The sequence below is a fragment of the Leucopleurus acutus genome, assembly GCF_964270905.1.
Source record: "Leucopleurus acutus genome assembly, chromosome: 14".
Taxonomy (NCBI): domain Eukaryota; kingdom Metazoa; phylum Chordata; class Mammalia; order Artiodactyla; family Delphinidae; genus Leucopleurus; species Leucopleurus acutus.
In genome coordinates this window covers 72,355,475-72,375,581 of record NC_139156.1, presented here as the reverse complement: position 1 = coordinate 72,375,581, position 20,107 = coordinate 72,355,475, and the positions used below count along the sequence as shown (strand labels likewise).

Below are 20,107 nucleotides of genomic sequence, written 5' to 3'. Positions count from 1 at the left end.
CAATAACCTCCTAGCTCACCTCCTTCAGTTTATTCTTGTTTTCCCTCCAATCCTTCTCTACACAGCTGGTGTGCTTAAAAAAATAAGTAAAACATCAGGTCAGACTCTTGCTTGAAATCTTTCAAAGGCTTCACATTTTTTTTAGAATGAAATCCAAATCCTATATTCTGGCCTATGATGAGGCATTTCTCACTTCATCATGGGCCTGCCTCACCCCCCACCAGCTCATCAGGCTCTGTTACACTAATCTTCTTTCATTTCCTCAAACGTGTTAGGCCTTTTCCCGCCTCAGGGCTCTTGCACACTTCATACTCTCTGCTGGAGTCCTCTTCTCCTTCTCCCCATTCTTTACATTGTTGGCACCACCTACGAGGTCTTAGCATAAATGTCATGACTTCCGAGGGACTTTCCCCAGCCCCCAAGTCTAAATATGTTTCTGTGCTACTCTTCCATTGGATCTTGGAGTTTGCATTTTTAGCCCTTAAACAATTCATGGTCCATCTCTTTCCCCCTTGCATGCTGAGAGATGCAGAAGGGCAGGGGCCGTGGAGGTTTTATTCACCACTGTATATTATTACTAGCCTTTTCGCTCTAAACAAGGTGGAAGGTCAAGTCCTTTTTTTTTTCCAAACTGTATCCAGCTTTATTAAAGATACTTTTCATAAACAACCGTGGTATTTCAGGCAGGACGTGGGCAGACAATCGTTAACAGTATACAACAACTTTCAAACTCCCTTTTGCAATGGACTACCAAAATCAGAAAGCCACTATAAAACCCCATGAAGTCTTCATGTGATGCTCTGAACAGGGAAAGTTTAGAGTGAGGGTTGACACTTCACATTTAGTATGTTAACAACTTTTCACAAGCTGACCCTGACTTTCAGGAAATGGAAATGAAAATGGCAAAAGTATCAATCTGAAGATCCACAATCTAAAGAAGGAGCCGCTGCTCTTTTGAGGGTCGCCATCTCAGTGGTGACAGTGCAAAGTCCAGATTGCCTGACATACTGGTAACCAACTTTGGGGGGTCAGGTTCCAACAGGTCTCTGGGTTTAAGAGAGTCAAGTCTATGCTGAAGGTGGAGAGGGAGAAGAGGACATAAAAACTAATTTTAGTTTTTCCACACCACAAGGCGTTTGTGCCAAGGTGGCTGCTGTGTGTCAACATCAAGGAACCCCTCCTTCCTGGGAACCAGGAGGAAGTCTCTCAAAACCAGACGGGAAAGGTGTTTCTTTCCCATGTCAATCCAGCTTCAGAGACAATCTATTAGTGACATGTGCTCTTCCCCCAAAAAACAACAATGAAGTGTTCTGTATGCTAACAACATAGCTTAAAAGAAAAAAGAGTAAAACAAAATTCTGCATTTTTATAAAACTTGATTAAAAAATAGTATTTCAAACTGTACAGTCACCAGAAGTACACAGTTGTCAAAAATGCACACTTCACTTGGCCTCTCCAGCACCCTCAGCATTCTGTGCCTGGTCTGTTTCGGCATCTCCGTTTTCTGCAGGGTTATTCCCATCCTTGCCAGCATCAGCTTTCCCCCTTTTCCTTTTGGGTACCTTCTCTCCCTTCTTTGCAGGGGTCTTTTTAGCCTTGGGCTCTGGCTTTGGAGGAGCAGGTTTAGCAGATAACCTTGCAGGTCTTCTCTGTGGTTCATCCTTCACCTTGGTTTTATCTCCTTTAGCATCCCCTTCAGCCTTTCTCTTGGGCATGGTGGCGACGGCGGCGGGACGTAGGCGCTGGACACGGGGATGCAGTGGCGCGCGGCTTTGGCCAGTCCAGGGGTCGCTCTCGCCTCTTCTTCACACTGCTGGCCAAGTCCTTTTTAGAAGGTGTGAATGAAATGAGTCAACTTTTTGGCCTCAGATAAAGTGTTTCCCCCGGCAAGCCTCGTGCTGTTGCTGCTGCTCTTGGCTTCCATGTGGCTGTGAGGTCCTGAGCATTTCCCTAAAGGAGGTTTACAATACACCTGTTCCGGTCTTTTCCATCGTGTGTCTGGGGTACCTCCATTGTCACAGCCTCACTAATCAGCTAATGGTATTTTTGAAGGTTATGGCTATGAAGTTTTGCTTTATTTAAAAAAACTAAACCAAAAAACTGAGTATTTTCACTGTGTATTGTATGAAGAAATTAACTACAGTTTGCGTTTGTACGTACATTTGATTCAAAATTTGCTTTTAGGTTTCTGATAATCATCAAGTACTATTCAACTATTAATATGAGTCATAGTTAAGAGCTAGGTTCTGGTTAAGTTAAAATTTTATTCTTTTGCTCATTAACTATAGGACCTTGGGTAACTCATTTAATTCTTCTAAGCTTCAGTTTCCTTGTTTATTAAAAAAGAGATAATAGTACTTACGTTATAGCATTGTTTTGGGGACTATATGAGGTAATGTATGTAATGATCTTACCTAGTACCTGGCATACAGTAATCTTTTATAGAATATGACTATTATTATTATTATTCTAACTAATTTTAGAAAGACAGCTTAGTGGAATCGGACACTAGGTGAAGTGTCAATAATCTTGAGGCCAAGTCCTAGTTCTTCCAGTCACAGCTGTTTGAAAGAAGAAATGTCAGATGACCTCTCCAAGCCGTAGTATCCTCATCTGTAAAAGGTAGCAATCAAAATCGGTCTCCTCTTCCTGGAGGCTTGTTTGAAGGATTAAATAAGACAAAAATGTAAACGCATTTTATAAACTATAAATCACTATATATTACGTATAAATTTTATACTTATTTTAAGCCATCAGCTTTTCCCTTACATTAAAAATAGGATGGCTGTGACTCGGTATTAAAGAAAAGCAGGTATACGGTTCAGATAGCTCAAAATTCAACTGGTTACAAAATGCAGAATAAAAATTTTGATGTCACCATCTGAGACTCAGTGAAACTGGGTCACATTCCATGTGCTTAGTTGTTCTTTAAAAAAAAAAAAAAAAAAAAAAAAGCCAGCAGGGCCATAAGAACTTTCAATATACTTGCAAATTGATTTTTCCAGAGCACACATTCAGTGTCCTGGAATTCCAGGCAGTCTTCTTGGACTCATTTCCTAAATTCACTTATGAAAGGCAAATACCACCCTGGAGAGTAAAATGAGGCTTGCAGTCAAATTGCTGTTCTTTCCATCTGACACATTAAGTTTGCTTTATGCTGAAGCTATTTTCACATTCATATGAATTCTCCTAGTGAGTTTCTCTGTCCTTTGAGTGGTGTAGCAAGTGAGCCAAGGCCCTGCCAACTGCTTTACAGGGTGGATTATTTATCATCTTAAAGTCTCTTGTACATTTAGTGACCTAGTCATTTCTGTATTAATTCACTCTAAAGGACCCTGGAAGCACAGCACTGTCATATATTTTTTGGTATCATTTATTCATAGATATTAGGTATATATTACTCTAGAAAAATGGCTCAGCTGGTGTCGATAACCTTTTTGGTTCTCTCCCACCCAGAGTCTGAGTCTATTACTGAACAAGTTGCTAAACTTTTAGGTGCATACTAAAGCTGACTGAAGTCTCTTCTAGGTTTTTTTTTTTTTTTTTTTTTTTTTGCGTTATGCAGGCCTCTCACTGTTGTGGCCTCTCCCATTGCAGAGCACAGGCTCCGGATGCGCAGGCTCAGCGGCCATGGCTCACGGGCCTAGCCGCTCTGCGGCGTGTGGGATCTTCCCGGACCGGGGCACGAACCCGTGTCCCCTGCATCGGCAGGTGGACTCTCAACTACTGCGCCACCAGGGAAGCCCTCTTCTAGTTTTATTTAATTTATCAGAATTGCTTAAACACAGCAATTTAAGACTGCAAAATCATGCTTAGTGTTTTATTAATCTGCTGTATAGCCAAAGCAGTCTTGAGAAAGAAGAACAGAGCTAGAGTTATCATGCTCCCTGACCAGACTATACTACAAAGCTACAGTAATCAAAACAGTATGGAACTGCCACAAAAACAGACACATGGATCAATGGAACAGAATAGAGAGCCCAGAAATAAACCCACACACTTATGCTCAGTTAATCTATGACAAAGCAGGCAAGAATATACAATGGAGAAAAGACAGTCTCTTCAATAAATGATGTTGGTAAAACTGGACAGCTACATGTAAAAGAATAATATTAGAACATTTTCTCACAACATGTTAAAAAAAACCCCTAAAAATAGATTAAAGACCTAAAAGTAAGACTGGAAACCATAAAAGTCCTAGAAGAAAATATAGAATACTCTTTGACATAAATTGTAGCAATAGTTTTTTGGATCTGTCTCCTAAGGCAGAGGAAACAAAAGCAAAAATAAACAAATGGGACAGAGGAGTGGATAAAAAAGATGTGGTACATATATACAATGGAATATTACTCAGCCATTAAAAATGAAATTCTGCCATTTTCAACAACATGGATGGACCTGGAGGGTATTATGCTTAGTGAAAGAAGTCAGAGAAAGACAAATACTCTGTTATTACTTATATGTAGAATCTAAAACATATCCAAATGAATATAACAAAACAGAAATAGACTCACAGATATAGAGAACAAACCAGTGGTTAACCAGTGGGGAGAGGGAAGGCAGGAGGGGCAAGACACGGGTAGGGGATTAAGAGGTGCAAAATACTATGTATAAAATAAATAAGCTACAAGGATATATTGTATAGCACAGGGAAATATAGCCAATATTTTATAACAACTTTAAATGGAGTATAATCTATAAAAATTTTGAATCACTGTGTTGTACATCTGAAACTAATATTATAAATCGTCTACACCTCAATTTAAAAAAATCTTGTATGTGTCTTTTACCAGATTCAGCTGTAAGACACGCATAATGGGTGGGTTCATTCTAGATATTGCTACGCTGATGTCATCCTTAATCTTCTCATCTCTCACCCTTGTCATCTGACAAAAAGCAATTCATGTCGCTATCACTAGCTTCAGCCTACCTCTTACCATCCTTACTGCCCAAGCCAGCATCTTCAGTAGTTTAATAGGTTTTCTGCTCATCCATTATTGCCACCTCCAATTCATTCTGTGCCCTGCAACTAGAGTGCGTTATGAGAACCTAAACTTTTAGTGAAAAAAGGCTTATGAGGCCCGGATATTCCGATTTTTCCTACCTCTCCAGACACAATGACAAAACCTTCTGCAGGCTACACCGACCTGTTCTCCTTTCTTGTTTCTTCCCAGTTCTGGCCTTTGCAGAACGCTAGAGCCTGTGCCTAGGAGGCTACCCCAAACACCATCAAATTTCCTCCCCTTCATCCACATGAATCCTGTTCATCCTTTAAAACTAATCTCAAAGCATCATTTTCTTAAGGAAACCTTCCCTGTCACCCTCAGACCAGGTCAGATCTCCAGTTAACAGGGTTGAGTGTGTGGGCTCCAGAGGCAGCCTGTTAGGGTTTGTATCCTGTTTCTGCCACTTTTTATTTAGGTGACCTTGGGCAATTTGGGGCCTGTTAAATGGGGATGATAAAGGCACCAATCTAAGTGAATTAAATGAAGAGTACACCTGAAACACTGGAAGAGTACGTATGGATAGCAAATACTGTTACTTCCAGAGCACTCTGCAGTTCTTAGGAGTTTTCTCAATGCCTTAAATACTGAAGTGACTGACTACCGTTAAATCTCCAAAATGTAAGGTCAGCGAGGGCCAGTACCTCCCTAGTGCTGTTTACCGATGATTTATTTCCCAGTGCCTAGGCAGAAAGCGTCACAGAGAGGAAGGGAAATAAATCTTTAAGTGAATAAATAAAGAAGAAGCTGTTTTTGGAGGTGGAGGGATTAAGAATTTCTTTGGGCCTTAGTTACAGTTACCTTGCATACAAAATTTGGGGCAGTGAGACTCCGTGATTTCTCAATTCCTTACAGCAGCACTCCAAGTACCAGGATTCTGGTAACTGGGGAACAGCTGATGAGTGAAAGTGGAAACTGGGATCTGTTTGCTCTTTGTTACTTGGGGCTAGGAGAACTGTTGGTGAGCAGCCCTAAAGGACTCATCCTGCTTTACCTCACAGACTTACACAGAGCTTTTCAAAGCTCTGTCAATGGGCTTTTGAATTGTAGCTACATAGAAAGAAACAGCACAAAGTTCAGAAAACAGTGTTAGAGGAAAATATCCTTCTCCGTGAAGAAAAGTTCAGACAACCTTAAACAAAGCTCACTAAACATTTTAACTTAGAAAACACAGTAGTGCCATTAACCTCCTATTTCATTTGCTTTGGTTTATACAGAATATATGAAGTAGGATATAGGGATTTTGCTCATTTAAGCTTGGCAACCACTGTATTTCAACCAAAATTATATTCTTAGGTGCTGTTGTGGTAAAATGGTGAAAAGCTGGTCAATACAAATCTCCAAATACATTTGTATGAACTGTTTGTTGCCAAATAGTCTTCCTGTTAGAGTGAATAATGCTACTGCACTTCATACTGAGCCTTCGCTCTTAAGAGAAGACTCAAGATCACTATTTACATTTGCTCCTGCAACCATCATTTATATTTAAATTCCTAATTTGTGAAGAGAAGGTTTATGGACTGTGAGCTAGATAGAAGCCTTGGTTTTCGTGTGCAGATGTACGTGTACATGAACATGAAAATGACCATGAACTGCTTGTTGGATATTCAAAGCTGCAATTCAGTGATGAAAAAGAGAGGAAGGGGGTGGCGGGGGGATGGAATCACTTATTTGGTGAAATTAGAAGTTTCACAGGAAGTTACGTCTTACTGTTGTTGATAAGAGCACACTTACCACCTTGACTGACCATTTACTGTTATGAGTGACTCTTCTTTTCCACATGCCGGATTTCTTTCTTTGTCTTCATCTTATAACCTTCTCCCTGCTTTAAAAGGAATGTACACGTTAAGATTTCATGGTGAAAGGGTTTTCATTAAAAAGCAGTTTCCATTCTGGTCCCTTGAGGCTGGATTAGGATAAGCGAAACACAGTTTCAAGTACTTTGTCACTTCACGTCCCCAAATATCTATTTGCCTCAACCACACAGCTCAGCAGCATCAGGGCGAGTGGGAGAGCACCGTCAGAAGGAATACGTTACTGTACTTCACAATAATTCAGTAGGTTAGTGATCAGTCAAACAACTGGACAGCCTGTCCAGTTCCTGTAAAACTAGAAGAAATCATCACTAAAACTCTCAAGGCACTCAAACCCCAATTATAAAAATATTAGTAAGTTATAATTTATGCCTTTTTAAGCCAGCAGAATGTTAAATAATCTGTTGTAATGAGACTGAAATTTCTCAGTAAAGCACTAATCATGAACTAAAAACCATGGAAATGCTGTTGAGCTGAGAGACTTTTTCTTTTTTAATTTGTGGAATTACCAAGCCCGTCCTCTTACTCCAGACCAAGCAGGCATCCCTTTTCCATAAAATAAGACCTGTCTTCACCAAGCACACACTTCTCTGAGAGCAAAGTGGTTGCACAGATACTCAGCTTTTACCCTATTTATAATGGAAAACACAGTAGCCTTTCCAATTTTCTGATTTACTCCTTCTGAGAAATTCTCAGTTTACTTTTTTCTTATGTAAACACAGGCTATTGAAGTTTCTGTTTTTTAAATGAAAAGCGTAAAGGTCTGAGAAAGGGAAAGAAATGAAAAATAACCAGAGATGTTTTCTGTGGGAGCTAGAGGTTCACTTGCTGAGTTACACTGCTCAGTGATGACTTTAGTTCTTTAACTGGCCCATTGGAAATGGGCTGTTGTTAACCCAGAGAGGAGAATCCTCCTCAGGTTAAGATGGGGGAATTCATATATTTCCCTGTAGAATATACTGGAAAGAGAAAATGTATAGATTAGATGTAAGGATTTTGAGACGAGCTTTTTGTCATTCTAACTTTTAATTAAACCCTGTGCATTGGCTGGAAACAAGTGCTCTCTCTCTGGGTCCCACGTAGGCTGCAGGTAAAGCACTGGGCAGGGTTGGGGCATGGCCGAGGGGTTTGGTGGTGGTAGAGGGTTTTTAATTTTGTCTCCCATGCTTGAACCGGCATGTTCCAACCTCCACGAATGAAATGATCGCTGTGAAAACTCTGAAGATAGTAAGAGTATATACTGTTAAAGAATGTTAGGAAGGAAAATCTTTTTCTTTGACCCTGATCAAATGCACAAGATGTCAAAAGCAGCAAATGCTTCAAGCTGCCACACTGCAGACGCCAGCCTGTTAGCAGCCTATTCTAGAGAGTTCACAAAGCTTTTATTCTCTACTTTCTTTACGACAGTCCCTCTCCATTACCACGTCATCATATTTTCTCTCTTGTGGGATAACAATTCGTCTTAGTACTTTCCGAGTGATCTGTAGGAAGCAATAGTGAAAAGGAGAGATTTTCCTGTTTTCTATTTTAAGAGGTGACACTACAGCACACAAATAGTAGAAAATCTAAACCCCAAGAGAAGCATGAAACCCCAGTGATGATTACTTTTCTGGTGATGAGGTTGCCTTCTTCATCAGTAAACTGTTCTTCTGTGACAGATTCACCAGGAAGGTTTTTTGCTTCCTCTCCCTAAAGGATGTGGCATAGAGATTAGCAACATACTAGATGGATAGACCTCCACATCACTCCATATACCACACACATGCTCTGTGGCATTTTAGAAAAAGAAAGTATAAACTCTACTTGCAATTCCAGGGCCAGGGGAAAAGGCTGACTCCATGGATGGTTATTTAGCAGTCAACAACATTCAAAGCATTAAACCTCAAGTATGTACAAGAATGATGGTTAGCAACAAACTCCAAGAAGGAAGAATTTGAAAATATGTAATCACAGAATACAGTTATACATAGACAGACAAACAAAAAAGGTTTCATTTGTTGAAAAAAGATTTAGCTAACTATTAGAGCTCTAATTACATCATTTCACTTTGGATAATGTTTCTTCATTAGTCCTACGAAATCTCTCATTTTGGTGGATTTCCTTTTGTCTGATTTGAATTGAGGTAGCACCTTAGTTGGTGTGTTAATCACCCTTTGTTAGTTTGTTAAATTTAAAAATTCCTTAAAAGGCAATTTTTTTTCAAATACTATGAGAAAAGTTCAGAGTACAGAGAAAACCTTATTTCTTTTTTTCAGACTGAGCCTTTCATAAGTTGTAAATGAGAATAATTAATGTCTGATGAAGTACATAGTTTCAGAATATTATCAAGTGAATGAGTCTTATGTGATGACTGATTAATTACTAAAGGAATGTGAGACGACAGCCTTTCAGTTAGTGACTGCTATCTGATTTAGAAGGGGAAACTGTCAAGGATCTTCCTCTGGTGAGTTAACAAAAAAATGGGATAAATTCTTAACTTGCCAAGTGGCATCATATTTTCCTGCTAATAGGCAGGTCAGTAGATTTAGATGGCTCCTTAATGTCTATTAGCTCTATGATTGTAGGATAAGAAAAACCACTGAGAGAGCAGACATAGGGCTGTATTTGTAACACATGACCTTCTTCACTGGTGTCAACTTTAGGTCAGGCTCACTTACAGTTTTGGGGAACAAGGACAAACATCTTAAGTGCAGACCCATTCTAGAGACCTGCTGACTTGTTAGTCATACTTCTTTTGTTGAAGAGGTGACCTGCACAGTGCTATGGTACTGTGTACTGTAGTTACTGTAAACCTGTAGGTTTTTTAGGAAAAATGGCAAATCACAAAGACGACAGCTGCATTTCTGGGAGAGCCAGGATTCTAACCCTTTCAGTGTTATTGTCATGGGAAAGGTAGTAGCTCTGTTAATTTTGTCAGTGCCAGCCAATGGTCAGAAAATTCTATGATTGTTTTATGTCACAACCAGTAGAAAGGCAGTTGTGGTTTAAAATAACAGAGTAGAGACTGAAACAGTACCTTGTTTTGCTAACAAAATTCTGTTTTTGTTCTTTTTTCTTTCTACAAAGTGACTTTGTATTCTTATAGATTGTGGGCTCATAGGTCATGGGTGGGATATTTGACTCATTTTACCTCACTGTGGTATAAAGATGAGATGAAAATAAAACACGATGTTTCTTGCTGCTCTTGTTTGCTTCAAGGTTCACCTTGAACCTTGCTTATGATTAGTTTCAATTAGCACAGTTAAGCGAGGGAAGGAAATTGGAAAAATGTAGAGGTCTCCTGCCTGAATGCACTAAAATCTGCAACACGTTCTTATGGGAGTGTTATTTATGTTTCCTATGGTTGATTTCATATACCTGGGAAAAAAACAATTTCATTTTATTTTACAAGTAAAGGCTTAAAGACAGCAGAAAAGCCAAAAAAAGGGTCATGAAAAGTTTCACTATAGTTTAAACATGTATAAGTGAGATATGTTTGAACTAACTCTTGCACATGTCTAGCTCTTTGAGTGTTAAGACAATTCCAGGATCCCAGGAAAATCCATTAAAATAGCATACTATTACGTATGTTATAAATTGACCCTTTGGTGGGGAAAGATTCCAATTAATTTGCAGACAGTCTCTGAAATGTGAAGTAGGCATTTTTATAAGCATAGCGAATACATTTAAGTACACTGATTTATATTAATAGCCTTAGAAAAAAGCAAAGCCCTAGTTATAAATAACAAGCCATATAGGTTGTTGAGATCTGCTGTGGTATGTGGGCATTTTCATTATTTCCTACTGAAAATTCATACTGCTTATGTGTAATTAAAGGTGAAGATACTTCTCTTAGTCTTAATGGGCACTAACTGTAGTCAACTAGTGCTTTACATAAGGTCAAAATAAGATACATGATTATGTAGAAACTCACTAAATGAGGGAGTGGATTAGATAGTAGTTGACTGGATAGATAGGAAAGTTCGTAAGGAGTCACAAAATACGTTAAAAAAAATTTCATCCATCTTTAATTCTGTCAGGTACATTGGAGATCAGGTGTTACCAAGGAGGGGTCTTTAGGGCCTCTCTTTAATGAGAGAAAATAATCTCTAATTAGTTTCTAAGGTTCTTGAAAACCTTTGTACTTATAAGCAAATAAAATTTCCCCGCTAGTTTTGGTGATGGTATTATTTTTGGCAACACCTACCCACACTTTTTTTCTTTCCTATTTCAAAGGAAAATTACAGTACGTATGGTGTCACAGTATCATTCCTGGTGGCCACCTTTGTGAAGACTACTGTACTTTCCTTTGGACTCCTGCTGGAAACATAGCATTTTATAATTTTTATTCCTCTCTCCGTCTTGAATAAAATGAAAAAATAACATGAAATGTACCAATTTGCTTCAATGTACACAACATTAAAACTTGAACTTTCAAAAAAATGAGATGAGAGAAACTATATACATAAACTTAGCAAATTACTAAGCAATATGTATTCTGAGAAACCCACTTGCTGGGGATGTATGTGTATATGTATATAGCACATGTATATTCTATATACACATACATATTGGTATATGTATATAAAACGATCTGAAGCTTGTGAACAATGGTTACCTTGTTCCATTGTTCCAGAACAATGGTTATCTGAAGCTTGTGAACAATGGGAAGTGGAATGGATAGACTGAACTTTTTGTACTTTTGAGTTGTTTGATGGGGGGAAACATACACGTAAACCCTTATTTTGAAAGTCAGTAAAAAAGCTCAAAAGTAGAAATAAAAATATAGTTGAGGGCTCCCCTGGTGGCACAGTGGTTGAGAGTCTGCCTGCCGATGCAGGGGACACGGGTTCGTGCCCCGGTCCGGGAAGATCCCACATGCCGCGGAGCGGCTAGGCCCGTGAGCCATGGCCGCTGAGTCTGCGCGTCCGGAGCCTGTGCTCCACAACGGGAGAGGCCACAACAGTGAGAGGCCCGCGTACAGCAAAGAAAAAAAAAAAAACAAACAAAAATATATATAGTTGAACTATATAGTAAAAATTCAGTTATTTGAATCTAATCAAACTTCACAATGGTTTGAGTTAGTTTCAAGTTTTTACCTTTGTAATCACTGCATTTGCTAAGCAAATAATGTAAACAAGCTCATAGGGACTGGTCAATTTAAACTGCTTCCAAGCATTTGAAACCACTGTGATATTATCATATTATATAGACATAAATGAATATGCTTATAAAATTTAAAAATACGCAAACAAATGGGAGAGAGAGTTTGTTAACTTGACTCATTTCTTAAAGGACTTGAAAATATTAAATGTAAAAATATAAAAACATAAAAAAGAATGAATCCACATGTGAAATTAAAGAGAAAAATCATAAAATTCTACTTTCACTCCATTTATTATACTAGTTGAATGGCTAAGAACACAGATTTGCCTAGACTTGTGATAATGGAATCCTGAATATATCTACTGCTTTCATTGACATTTCCTGGCCAAAGCTAGCTCTGGGAAGGATGGAATAACCACCAAATAGTTTTCTGCTCTAGTATTCTAAGTGCTAGGGGAATTACTGTGGCTGGTTCAGTCCAAGGTTGGACAGCCTCCATGAAGTAGGTCAAATTCCTAGCATTCTAGCCCCATCAAATAGTTTCCAGGAAAGATAGCTCAGTGCTGCCTTCTCCTATGCCACCGGAAAAGTCTCAGTGGCCAAGTGCCTAATTTAGTCCAGGAAAAGTTATTCCTTTTTAGTTTGTTCTGGACGAGACGGAATACAGTATCGTGGAAAACGCAGGTAGAAGGCACTCCTCTAGAGGACCAGGGGTTAGGTTCTGGTCTCAGAACTGTTACTGCCCAGCTGTGTGGTTTTGGGAAAATCAATTCATCTCCTATCCTTGGTTTTTGTCATCTAGGAAAAGAAGTAATTTTAGTCTCAATGACTCCTTTAGGTCCTAACACTCTCATTTTATGTGTTTTGACAGAGATGGATCCCATGTCACATTTACCGTGTAGTACTGCAGTCTCGAGCTCTTTTACATTAAAAAGGTACCAACATATGGAATAAAGAGAAAAGGCAACAGAAATGTGATCTTTTTCAACTGCCCCCAAAATCTGAACAGAAAAATATTAACCAGAAAGACTTCTATGTATGTAATTGACAAAGATTTTTTCTTACACCTATAGCTTCCAATTATAATTGTAGCTATCCTTTAGCTTTTGGTTTCTCTGTCACATACGAAAGACATTTCTCAAAGCTTGTTTAAGTGATTCCATTGTTTATACAATGCCCTCCCCACTTATGAAACCCGTTCTCTGATGATTCCACTCAGCCTCCCTAAAATTACACTGACTTCAAGAAGTGAAGATTTGAAGAGAACACAGTCTCCTCTGTTTTATGAAGCCTATAACATCAGTGTATTTCAGTCTTTTAAACTTAAGCTCTTAATAAAAATGTGAATATATATAATTATATGTTAAGCTTAAATATATAAATAACTCATTCTAACAAAGTTACTTTAAAGCTAACTTGCTAATGCATGTTCTAGAATTCTAGGAGACCAAAAGATATAACCCTCATTGACCTAGGGAGGGGGTTGATGCTTCTGCTGTTTTGTTTTAGTATTCCCCAGAGTAAAACTTCTCTACGCTTTCTCCCACTGCCTATGCAGGATTATGTTTATTTTCTTCTGTCATATACAGAGGAGTCAACTTCTCCACTGGGCGGCTATTAGAAAGAAATGAGGTGAAGTTGATGCAACATGAGTATGTCATATGTTAAGCATAAAAAGCAAGTTACAAGACAGTATGTCTGGTGTGCTTTTTCTAGATGTTTCACTTTAGTGTCTTCAAGAAGTAATATTTTGATCATGGGACTAGCAAAGCCTGAACAGAGTTTGGCTTTAACGTGTTCAGAAAAACCAAATTAAAGATTTCTTCCCCCTAATCCCAGCAAATGTGTGGGAGGTGACTGATTATGAGGACTTCATAAATAGGCCAAATGCTTGCAGATATGCTAGATAACAGTAAGTAATGTGGATTGCCCATGTGGAATTTTCAAAGTGATTCATACTTTTTTTTCATGGCCCCTATTGAGCTTAAGGTTGATTTGTGGATAATTTAGGATTTAGACAAGGACTTATTTTCTTCCCTAATGTTTCCAGAGTCTTAGAAAAACTATACTAGAGCAGATTTGGCAGATTTTCTTCTCTTCTTTCATCTGATCTACAAGAAAAGTACAAGCAGCAGGATTAAGAAGTTTTGGATACCTAAGCCAACTTCCCTACATCTCTGGTTTGGTGTCCTGACACTTTGGAAATGGGTGATAAGTTTGATAAATGGTTTTCAATAGATATTTCCTTTCCTTTCTTTCTCTTCAGAACTGCCAACCAAGGAGCCTCAAGTTATTTGGACCACATTCAAAGGACTGTGTATTGAAAATGGCTTCCTAGTTCTCTGCACTCAATTATTCCAACATCAAGAAAGATCTCTCTAAAGGCAGAGTAATGGAGACAAGCCGCAGACTGCAAGAAGCAGTCCCTAGGACCTCCCATACGTCAGGTCGGTGCTTCAAAAGGCCTTTGTGGGGGAAATCAGGGTTTATTCATAGTGTTCAACTGTGCTGTAACAGGGGAGAATTACATTTTTCACTTCCAGTAAGAGTTGCTTCCTCTAGTTAAAAATACAGCCTTAGAAAAAACCAGCCTGATTTTTTGTATGTCAGTCAAGTTAAAAACCTATTTCAGAAGTTTTTGCTTGGTTTGCATTATGTCATATACATCCATGCCAGGCTATAACACTGAATTCTTAGTCATTGATTGATAATGAAAAACTGGTTTTCACTTAAAAGCTGTTAAGGCTGAGAAGGGAGCCTTTTAATTCTTTCACTCTCTTTCGTCTTTATCTTACCTCATACTTCATTACAGCCTCTGGGGTTTCAGTTGAACATTTCATTGGATATGAACTATTCTCTCACCAAGGTAGAATCTTTGTTCACACATAGAACACTTCTCCAAGGAAAGCAGTATACAAATGCCAAGAATTCTCGGGTAAAATTACAACTGCCACATGTCAAACACAGGCCTAGACAGAATACTCACTACCATGCAACGTGAGTTTTTCCTTTCGGTGGTTGTTTTTATAAGTTTTCAAATGTGCAAAGAAACATACAGAGCCATTTAGTTACCAAGCATGCTGAATTTTCCAAACCACGAGAAAGGTTCTAATAATACAGCGTTGCCCCATACTGATCCGGCTTCGGGATACCTTTATAATCAAACGCCGGCGAATAACTCGGGTAGTGACTCTCCGTTCTTCCTCTGAGCTTGAATCACTCTCACTGCCTTTCAAGTCCTGAGTAAATGCATTTTTAGTAGAATTTTACCATCACATTTAAAATAAAAGACATTCTGAGAAGGGAAATCAAGAAAGAATTTTTTACTTGCTGGTTCCCCGCACTTAAGGAAAATCATGATGTATATTTGCGGAAATCTTAAAAAAAATTTAAGTGGAAGAAAGTTTTGAGCAGAATTCTAAACGAAATTACTCTGTATTTATATGTATATAAATATATATAAATTATACATAAATAATATATATAATTACCTTGATCTTTACCTGCATATGTATATGCATATATATACTTACGTGTATATATAAATGCAATGCGTATGTAAATGCATAAATATATATATGCAGGTAAAGATCAAGACAATAAAATTGTAAATTATTAAAAATAACAATGGTGGAGACTTTGGCATCAGAAACTACATACATGCTACTAATTATTAGTTTGGGGAAATAATATAGATTTAAAGCTAGTTTAAAAATAAATATTATACATTTGACATGAATGTATAACCTTACAGTTACAGGCCATCTTTCACTTGATCTACAGAAAGAGGCACAGTATTTCTGACTTATATGATATTTTGGTCAGATTTGACAACTTTATCAAAAGCTATTTTGAACTTTATGAAAAGCATACAGTTTATATCAGCATAATTTGCCAGGAGATTTTTATCAGCATAATTCATACCTAATACATAATTGGAACTCAGTAGGAGTTTGTTCAAATGAGGAATGTAGAAGATTTGAAAGCCTGAGGTCTTACTTTAAAGAACTGATATGAAATTAGAATAGAAACAGCATTGCACAGACAAGAATATAGTACAGGTAAGAATACAGTAATTACACAAAGTATTACTTTTTAGGAAATAAGGATAGGAATAAGGAAAAACTACCAAGTGATAAACAGTTCGTAAGTCAAAGGGAAAATTATCTTCAGCTTCTACTTAAATATCATGGCCGAGAGTATACACTGAATAATTTTATTTCTAAATTTTAGTGGTGGAGTTCTGAAAGCAATTCTAGTATTTTATTTTCTAAGTGTACTAGTTACCCCAAATCTGACAGTCCCAGAGATAGAAACTGTAGTTAATATCCATTGGAAAAATCAACGGCAGAATTGGCAAAAATAGGAAAAAAAATAAGGTAAAATTGTTACAGGAGGTGTAAGTGTTAGCAAAAATTATTAATGAAATGTTAGTCAAACAGATAATAAAGTAGGCCATTCTTCACCAAAGGTAAACTTACCAAATATTTTTAAATGTTATAGTAATATCAACCTTAACTTTGTAGGAAGTTTCATCTGAACAAAATGCCTTACTGAATAATATGGTATCAAAAGGAAACAGTTTTCAAGTTTCTTATTCCTTGCAAAGATACTGGCTACTAAATTCCCCGTTACTTTAAAATTTTTAGAAAAGGACCATAAATTCAGGACACTTAGAATGACCTAAATATTGTGAAAGGAGGCCCTACAATGGCTCAGAAAAGCAGAAAAAAGTAAGACGAATTCAGATTGCAAAAGAACTACTAATCAGCATTTAGCAATTAATAGATTAGATGAGGCAGAAGAGAAAATTCAATCTGAATTATCCATACCCAGAATCTTAGACTGGGGAAAGTTTTTCACTTGAAACATTTAAAAGCAGAAGAACATATGTTAATGCAAACACTGACAACAAACCTAGACGTCAATTATAATCCTATCAAGAATCATCTGAGACCAGCCCCTCACATAAAGAAAAAGTGGCCATTTGGCTAATGTTTGTTTCCATTTTCTCCATGGAGTCTCGCCAGTCTTAAGGTGAAGGGTAGAGAGAAGATGGTAGCAGAATCTTGACCAGGATTCCTTTTAGAGAATTCTCTATGCAATGGCACAGAGGGTAACTAGGAGACCAAATGGAATTTTCTCAGTACTCCTTGCCATGGGTTGCGGCACGTAAAGAGGTGGAAAGCAGCAGGATTTTTACCTTGTAACAGCAGGCAGTCATCCGTTTAAGAGCTGCACCCGGACTTTTGACCTGATTTTTCAGGGGACAAAAAGGGGGCTGTTTTCTGAGATCATACATCCGACGACCTAGTTGATTACTATTGTACTATGGTCTAGCCACAAAAAATACATCCTGGACATCTTCGAATTTCTTGTGAGGTCAGACTTTTATATTCCAGAAGCTTTAACTTCACTATGAATTGCTATGCTCCTGAAGCCTTTATGCATTGGAGTAGGACCAGTGACCAATGCGAAAGGCACAAACTCATTTGTAAGAAATCTCGAAAACATTTTCTAACAACTAATTATTTTCCGTTACTGATGAATTCAGCTGCATTTCCATTCAGGGTTAAGACTTTCTTTTTCAAATCCTCTTTATGCCTTCTCCAAGCTTCCCCAATGGGCAATACGTAGGCACATGTATGCTGTCGAAATGCTTACTTAAATATTTCAGAACTTCCCTATCGATTTTTAATAGGTTTTTGCACAATACATTTTCATAGTTAAAACATCACTATGTTACTGCTCCTCCCTATATTTTGCAGGCTCGTTTTAAAAGGGAACATTCCACCCAAAGTCATATTGCTTAAACATGCTAGGAGTTAACTAAAAGGCAGAAAGCAATACTCAAAACAGACTTGTCAGGAAGGAAATGAAAGAAAGTCCTGAGGATTTGATTTCCTCTCACTTTCCCTCCTAACAAGCAGGAACGTGATCCAAAAAACAGCCTGCAGGAGGGAAAAGGAAAGGATATGATTAGTTAATAAGCTGGTAATTAGCTCCTGAGTGATTAGGAGTTTACTAAATTTTCCTAAACCTCAGGTTAGTCTCGGGCTCATTATTTTACAAAAGATTTCTTTTTTTTTCTACCCAAAACACTGTAGAAGATCTTAAGTAAACTAGATGCTTTAGGGAAAACTTCAAGTACTACTATTCCAAAGATGTATAACTCTCAGTCTGTTTCTACTGCATAGTTCATGAAAAGACACAAAAATTGAGAGAGCAAAAAGCAGTCAAAAATATAGGAAACAGAACTGATCTTAATTTTCTTACATCCATCGATGAATCATAATTTCAATTAAAAATTTTTTAATATCTAAAAATGTTTACCCTCAAAGAATAATGAAATCTATTAGATGGTAGCACAAAAACATATAAGTACAAAAAGCAAGCAAATAATTATATGACAGTAAGGTTTTTTAAGTTATTAAAAACAAATATTAAGATAATTATCAACTTAGATATAAAAATAATTAAAATGACACTTTTAATGTTGCATTTCTAAATGCCGTCAACCAACAGTAGTACACCCACCTCATTTTAGGCTTGGGAACTGTGTTTCTTCAATTTTTAAAACACCCTTTCAGGCAACAGACCTTATAGGATAGAACTCTTAGATGGGTCAATGCTAGTGACTCTTTAAATTGTGCAAAGGAACCAGAAAGGGTCAGGATAATTATCCTCCATCCTCAAGAAAGAAGACTAGGGTTGGGAGTGAGGAAACCTAAATCCCAGACAAAATTAAAACTGGACCTTAAGCTACTTACTTAACATCGCTGTATTCTTTTCCCTCCTGAAAAACGGCTAAGAAGATGTTTATTCCTTTTTTCTACCCAATGAAAGAAGGGATGACAAATAGCATATATTTTACTCATTACTTTCTTTACCCCCATTATTAGTATTACCATTTTCAATCACACATTGATAATCTGGAAGTAGTAACAGAACACTGGGCCCAGTGCTACAAGATTATAAAAGAATCGAAGCGTCAGTACTTTCAGCTTAAATGACAGCACAGTGGAAAACTAGATGACGTACCTTTTGCTCAGACCCATTGGATCCCTCTTCTTCATGGAGGTTAAGCCTTGGCTTGCCATCTGCAGGAGTAGTCCTACTCATCTTTTTCATACTGACAGGCACACAGGGTTTAGGCTCTTCTATGACAAACTTGCTGGTTTCTTCTAGAGCTTTCTGATACGCCGCTAGTGATGATGCTGGTTCATCAACACGACCAGAACCTTGTATTTTTGGTTTCAGAGTTTCCTTTGTACTCTGTTTCCCTATATCATTTTGGGATTCTGAAAAGTAAGATTTTGTCTTTGCTTCTGGAGTGACTTCTGCATGGCTTCCATTTGCTTCAAATTTTCCAGGTTCCCCTTTGAGATACGAGGTAATGGAATCTCTACACTGGTCAGGGCTGCAATAGAGAAGATGTGGAAATTTATAATGGTAACATATGGCTGCAAATGGGCTTCAGAAGCTCTAAATTTTCAACAGCCGTGTTTTTAACTACTTTTAAAGACATACAGTAGAAACGCATGAAAAATCTGGTCATCAGATTTCAAACTGTGAGGGCCTGTTATGGGTATGGGTGTGGGTGTGGGGTGAGGAGATGATACACAGGCTCCAGGCATCCTCTTCACTCCAGCTCCCAAACTAGCTGGCTGGCTGTGCTGTCACTGTTTTTCTCTTGTTTTGTTTAATTGTACTGATACAGTTCCTTGGATTCTGTATCTTTTAAAAAGTAATCCTGAGAGGTTCATGGACATACCCAGAGTCCCAGACCCACCAATCTAAAAGAGGAGGAGATCTCAAAATGCTTTTCTAGTGCCAGTGCCAGTGAAAAAACTGATGACAAAGAACAAAGACAAAATGAATTCCTGTGATGAGAGCTCTGGCATCCTCAAGAACCCTACGTTCCAGTCTTTGGATGTGTTTCCAATTGTGAATCCTACCGTCATGCTTTTCCCACCGTGGAAGAACCGTGAGAACCTTCCTTGGGCTCTCATCTTTCTCCACTCCTGACCTCTGCTGACTCTCTCTGGTGATAAGGGTGTGGGTGCTCACCTGCTGCTTCTACTACCTGTGAGGACTGTTTTCCTTTTGACTCTTAAAAATCTTTCTCTTCCATTACTTTCTTTTAAATTGCTCTCTAATTTTTACTAGTTTCAATATAGACTTTTACTTTATTTTATAGTTTGT

General features: G+C 37.9%; 2 protein-coding genes across 2 annotated transcripts in view; both read right to left on the bottom strand.

The window, feature by feature from the left end:
• ANK3 (ankyrin 3) overlaps positions 1–20,107 on the bottom strand; it is a 333,291-nt gene that overhangs the window by 8,548 nt on the left and 304,636 nt on the right. Inside the window, exons 41-42 of the mRNA XM_082855185.1 lie at positions 18,944–19,322; positions 6,738–6,828 (exon numbers count right to left, since the gene is read on the bottom strand). Of these exons, the coding sequence (XP_082711311.1) occupies positions 6,760–6,828; positions 18,944–19,322 (448 nt within the window). The 3' untranslated portion in view covers positions 6,738–6,759. The remainder of the gene's footprint in view (positions 1–6,737; positions 6,829–18,943; positions 19,323–20,107) is intronic.
• Positions 960–1,801, bottom strand: LOC309971217 (non-histone chromosomal protein HMG-17-like). Its single transcript, XM_082854083.1, has one exon. It carries the CDS (start codon positions 1,713–1,715, stop codon positions 1,443–1,445), a length of 273 nt encoding a protein of 90 aa, XP_082710209.1. The 5' UTR covers positions 1,716–1,801; the 3' UTR covers positions 960–1,442.

Excerpts from the sequence above, each read along its gene's own strand:
- LOC309971217 (XM_082854083.1), bottom strand. The coding sequence starts at position 1,715 with ATGCCCAAGAGAAAGGCTGAAGGGGATGCTAAAGGAGATAAAACCAAG.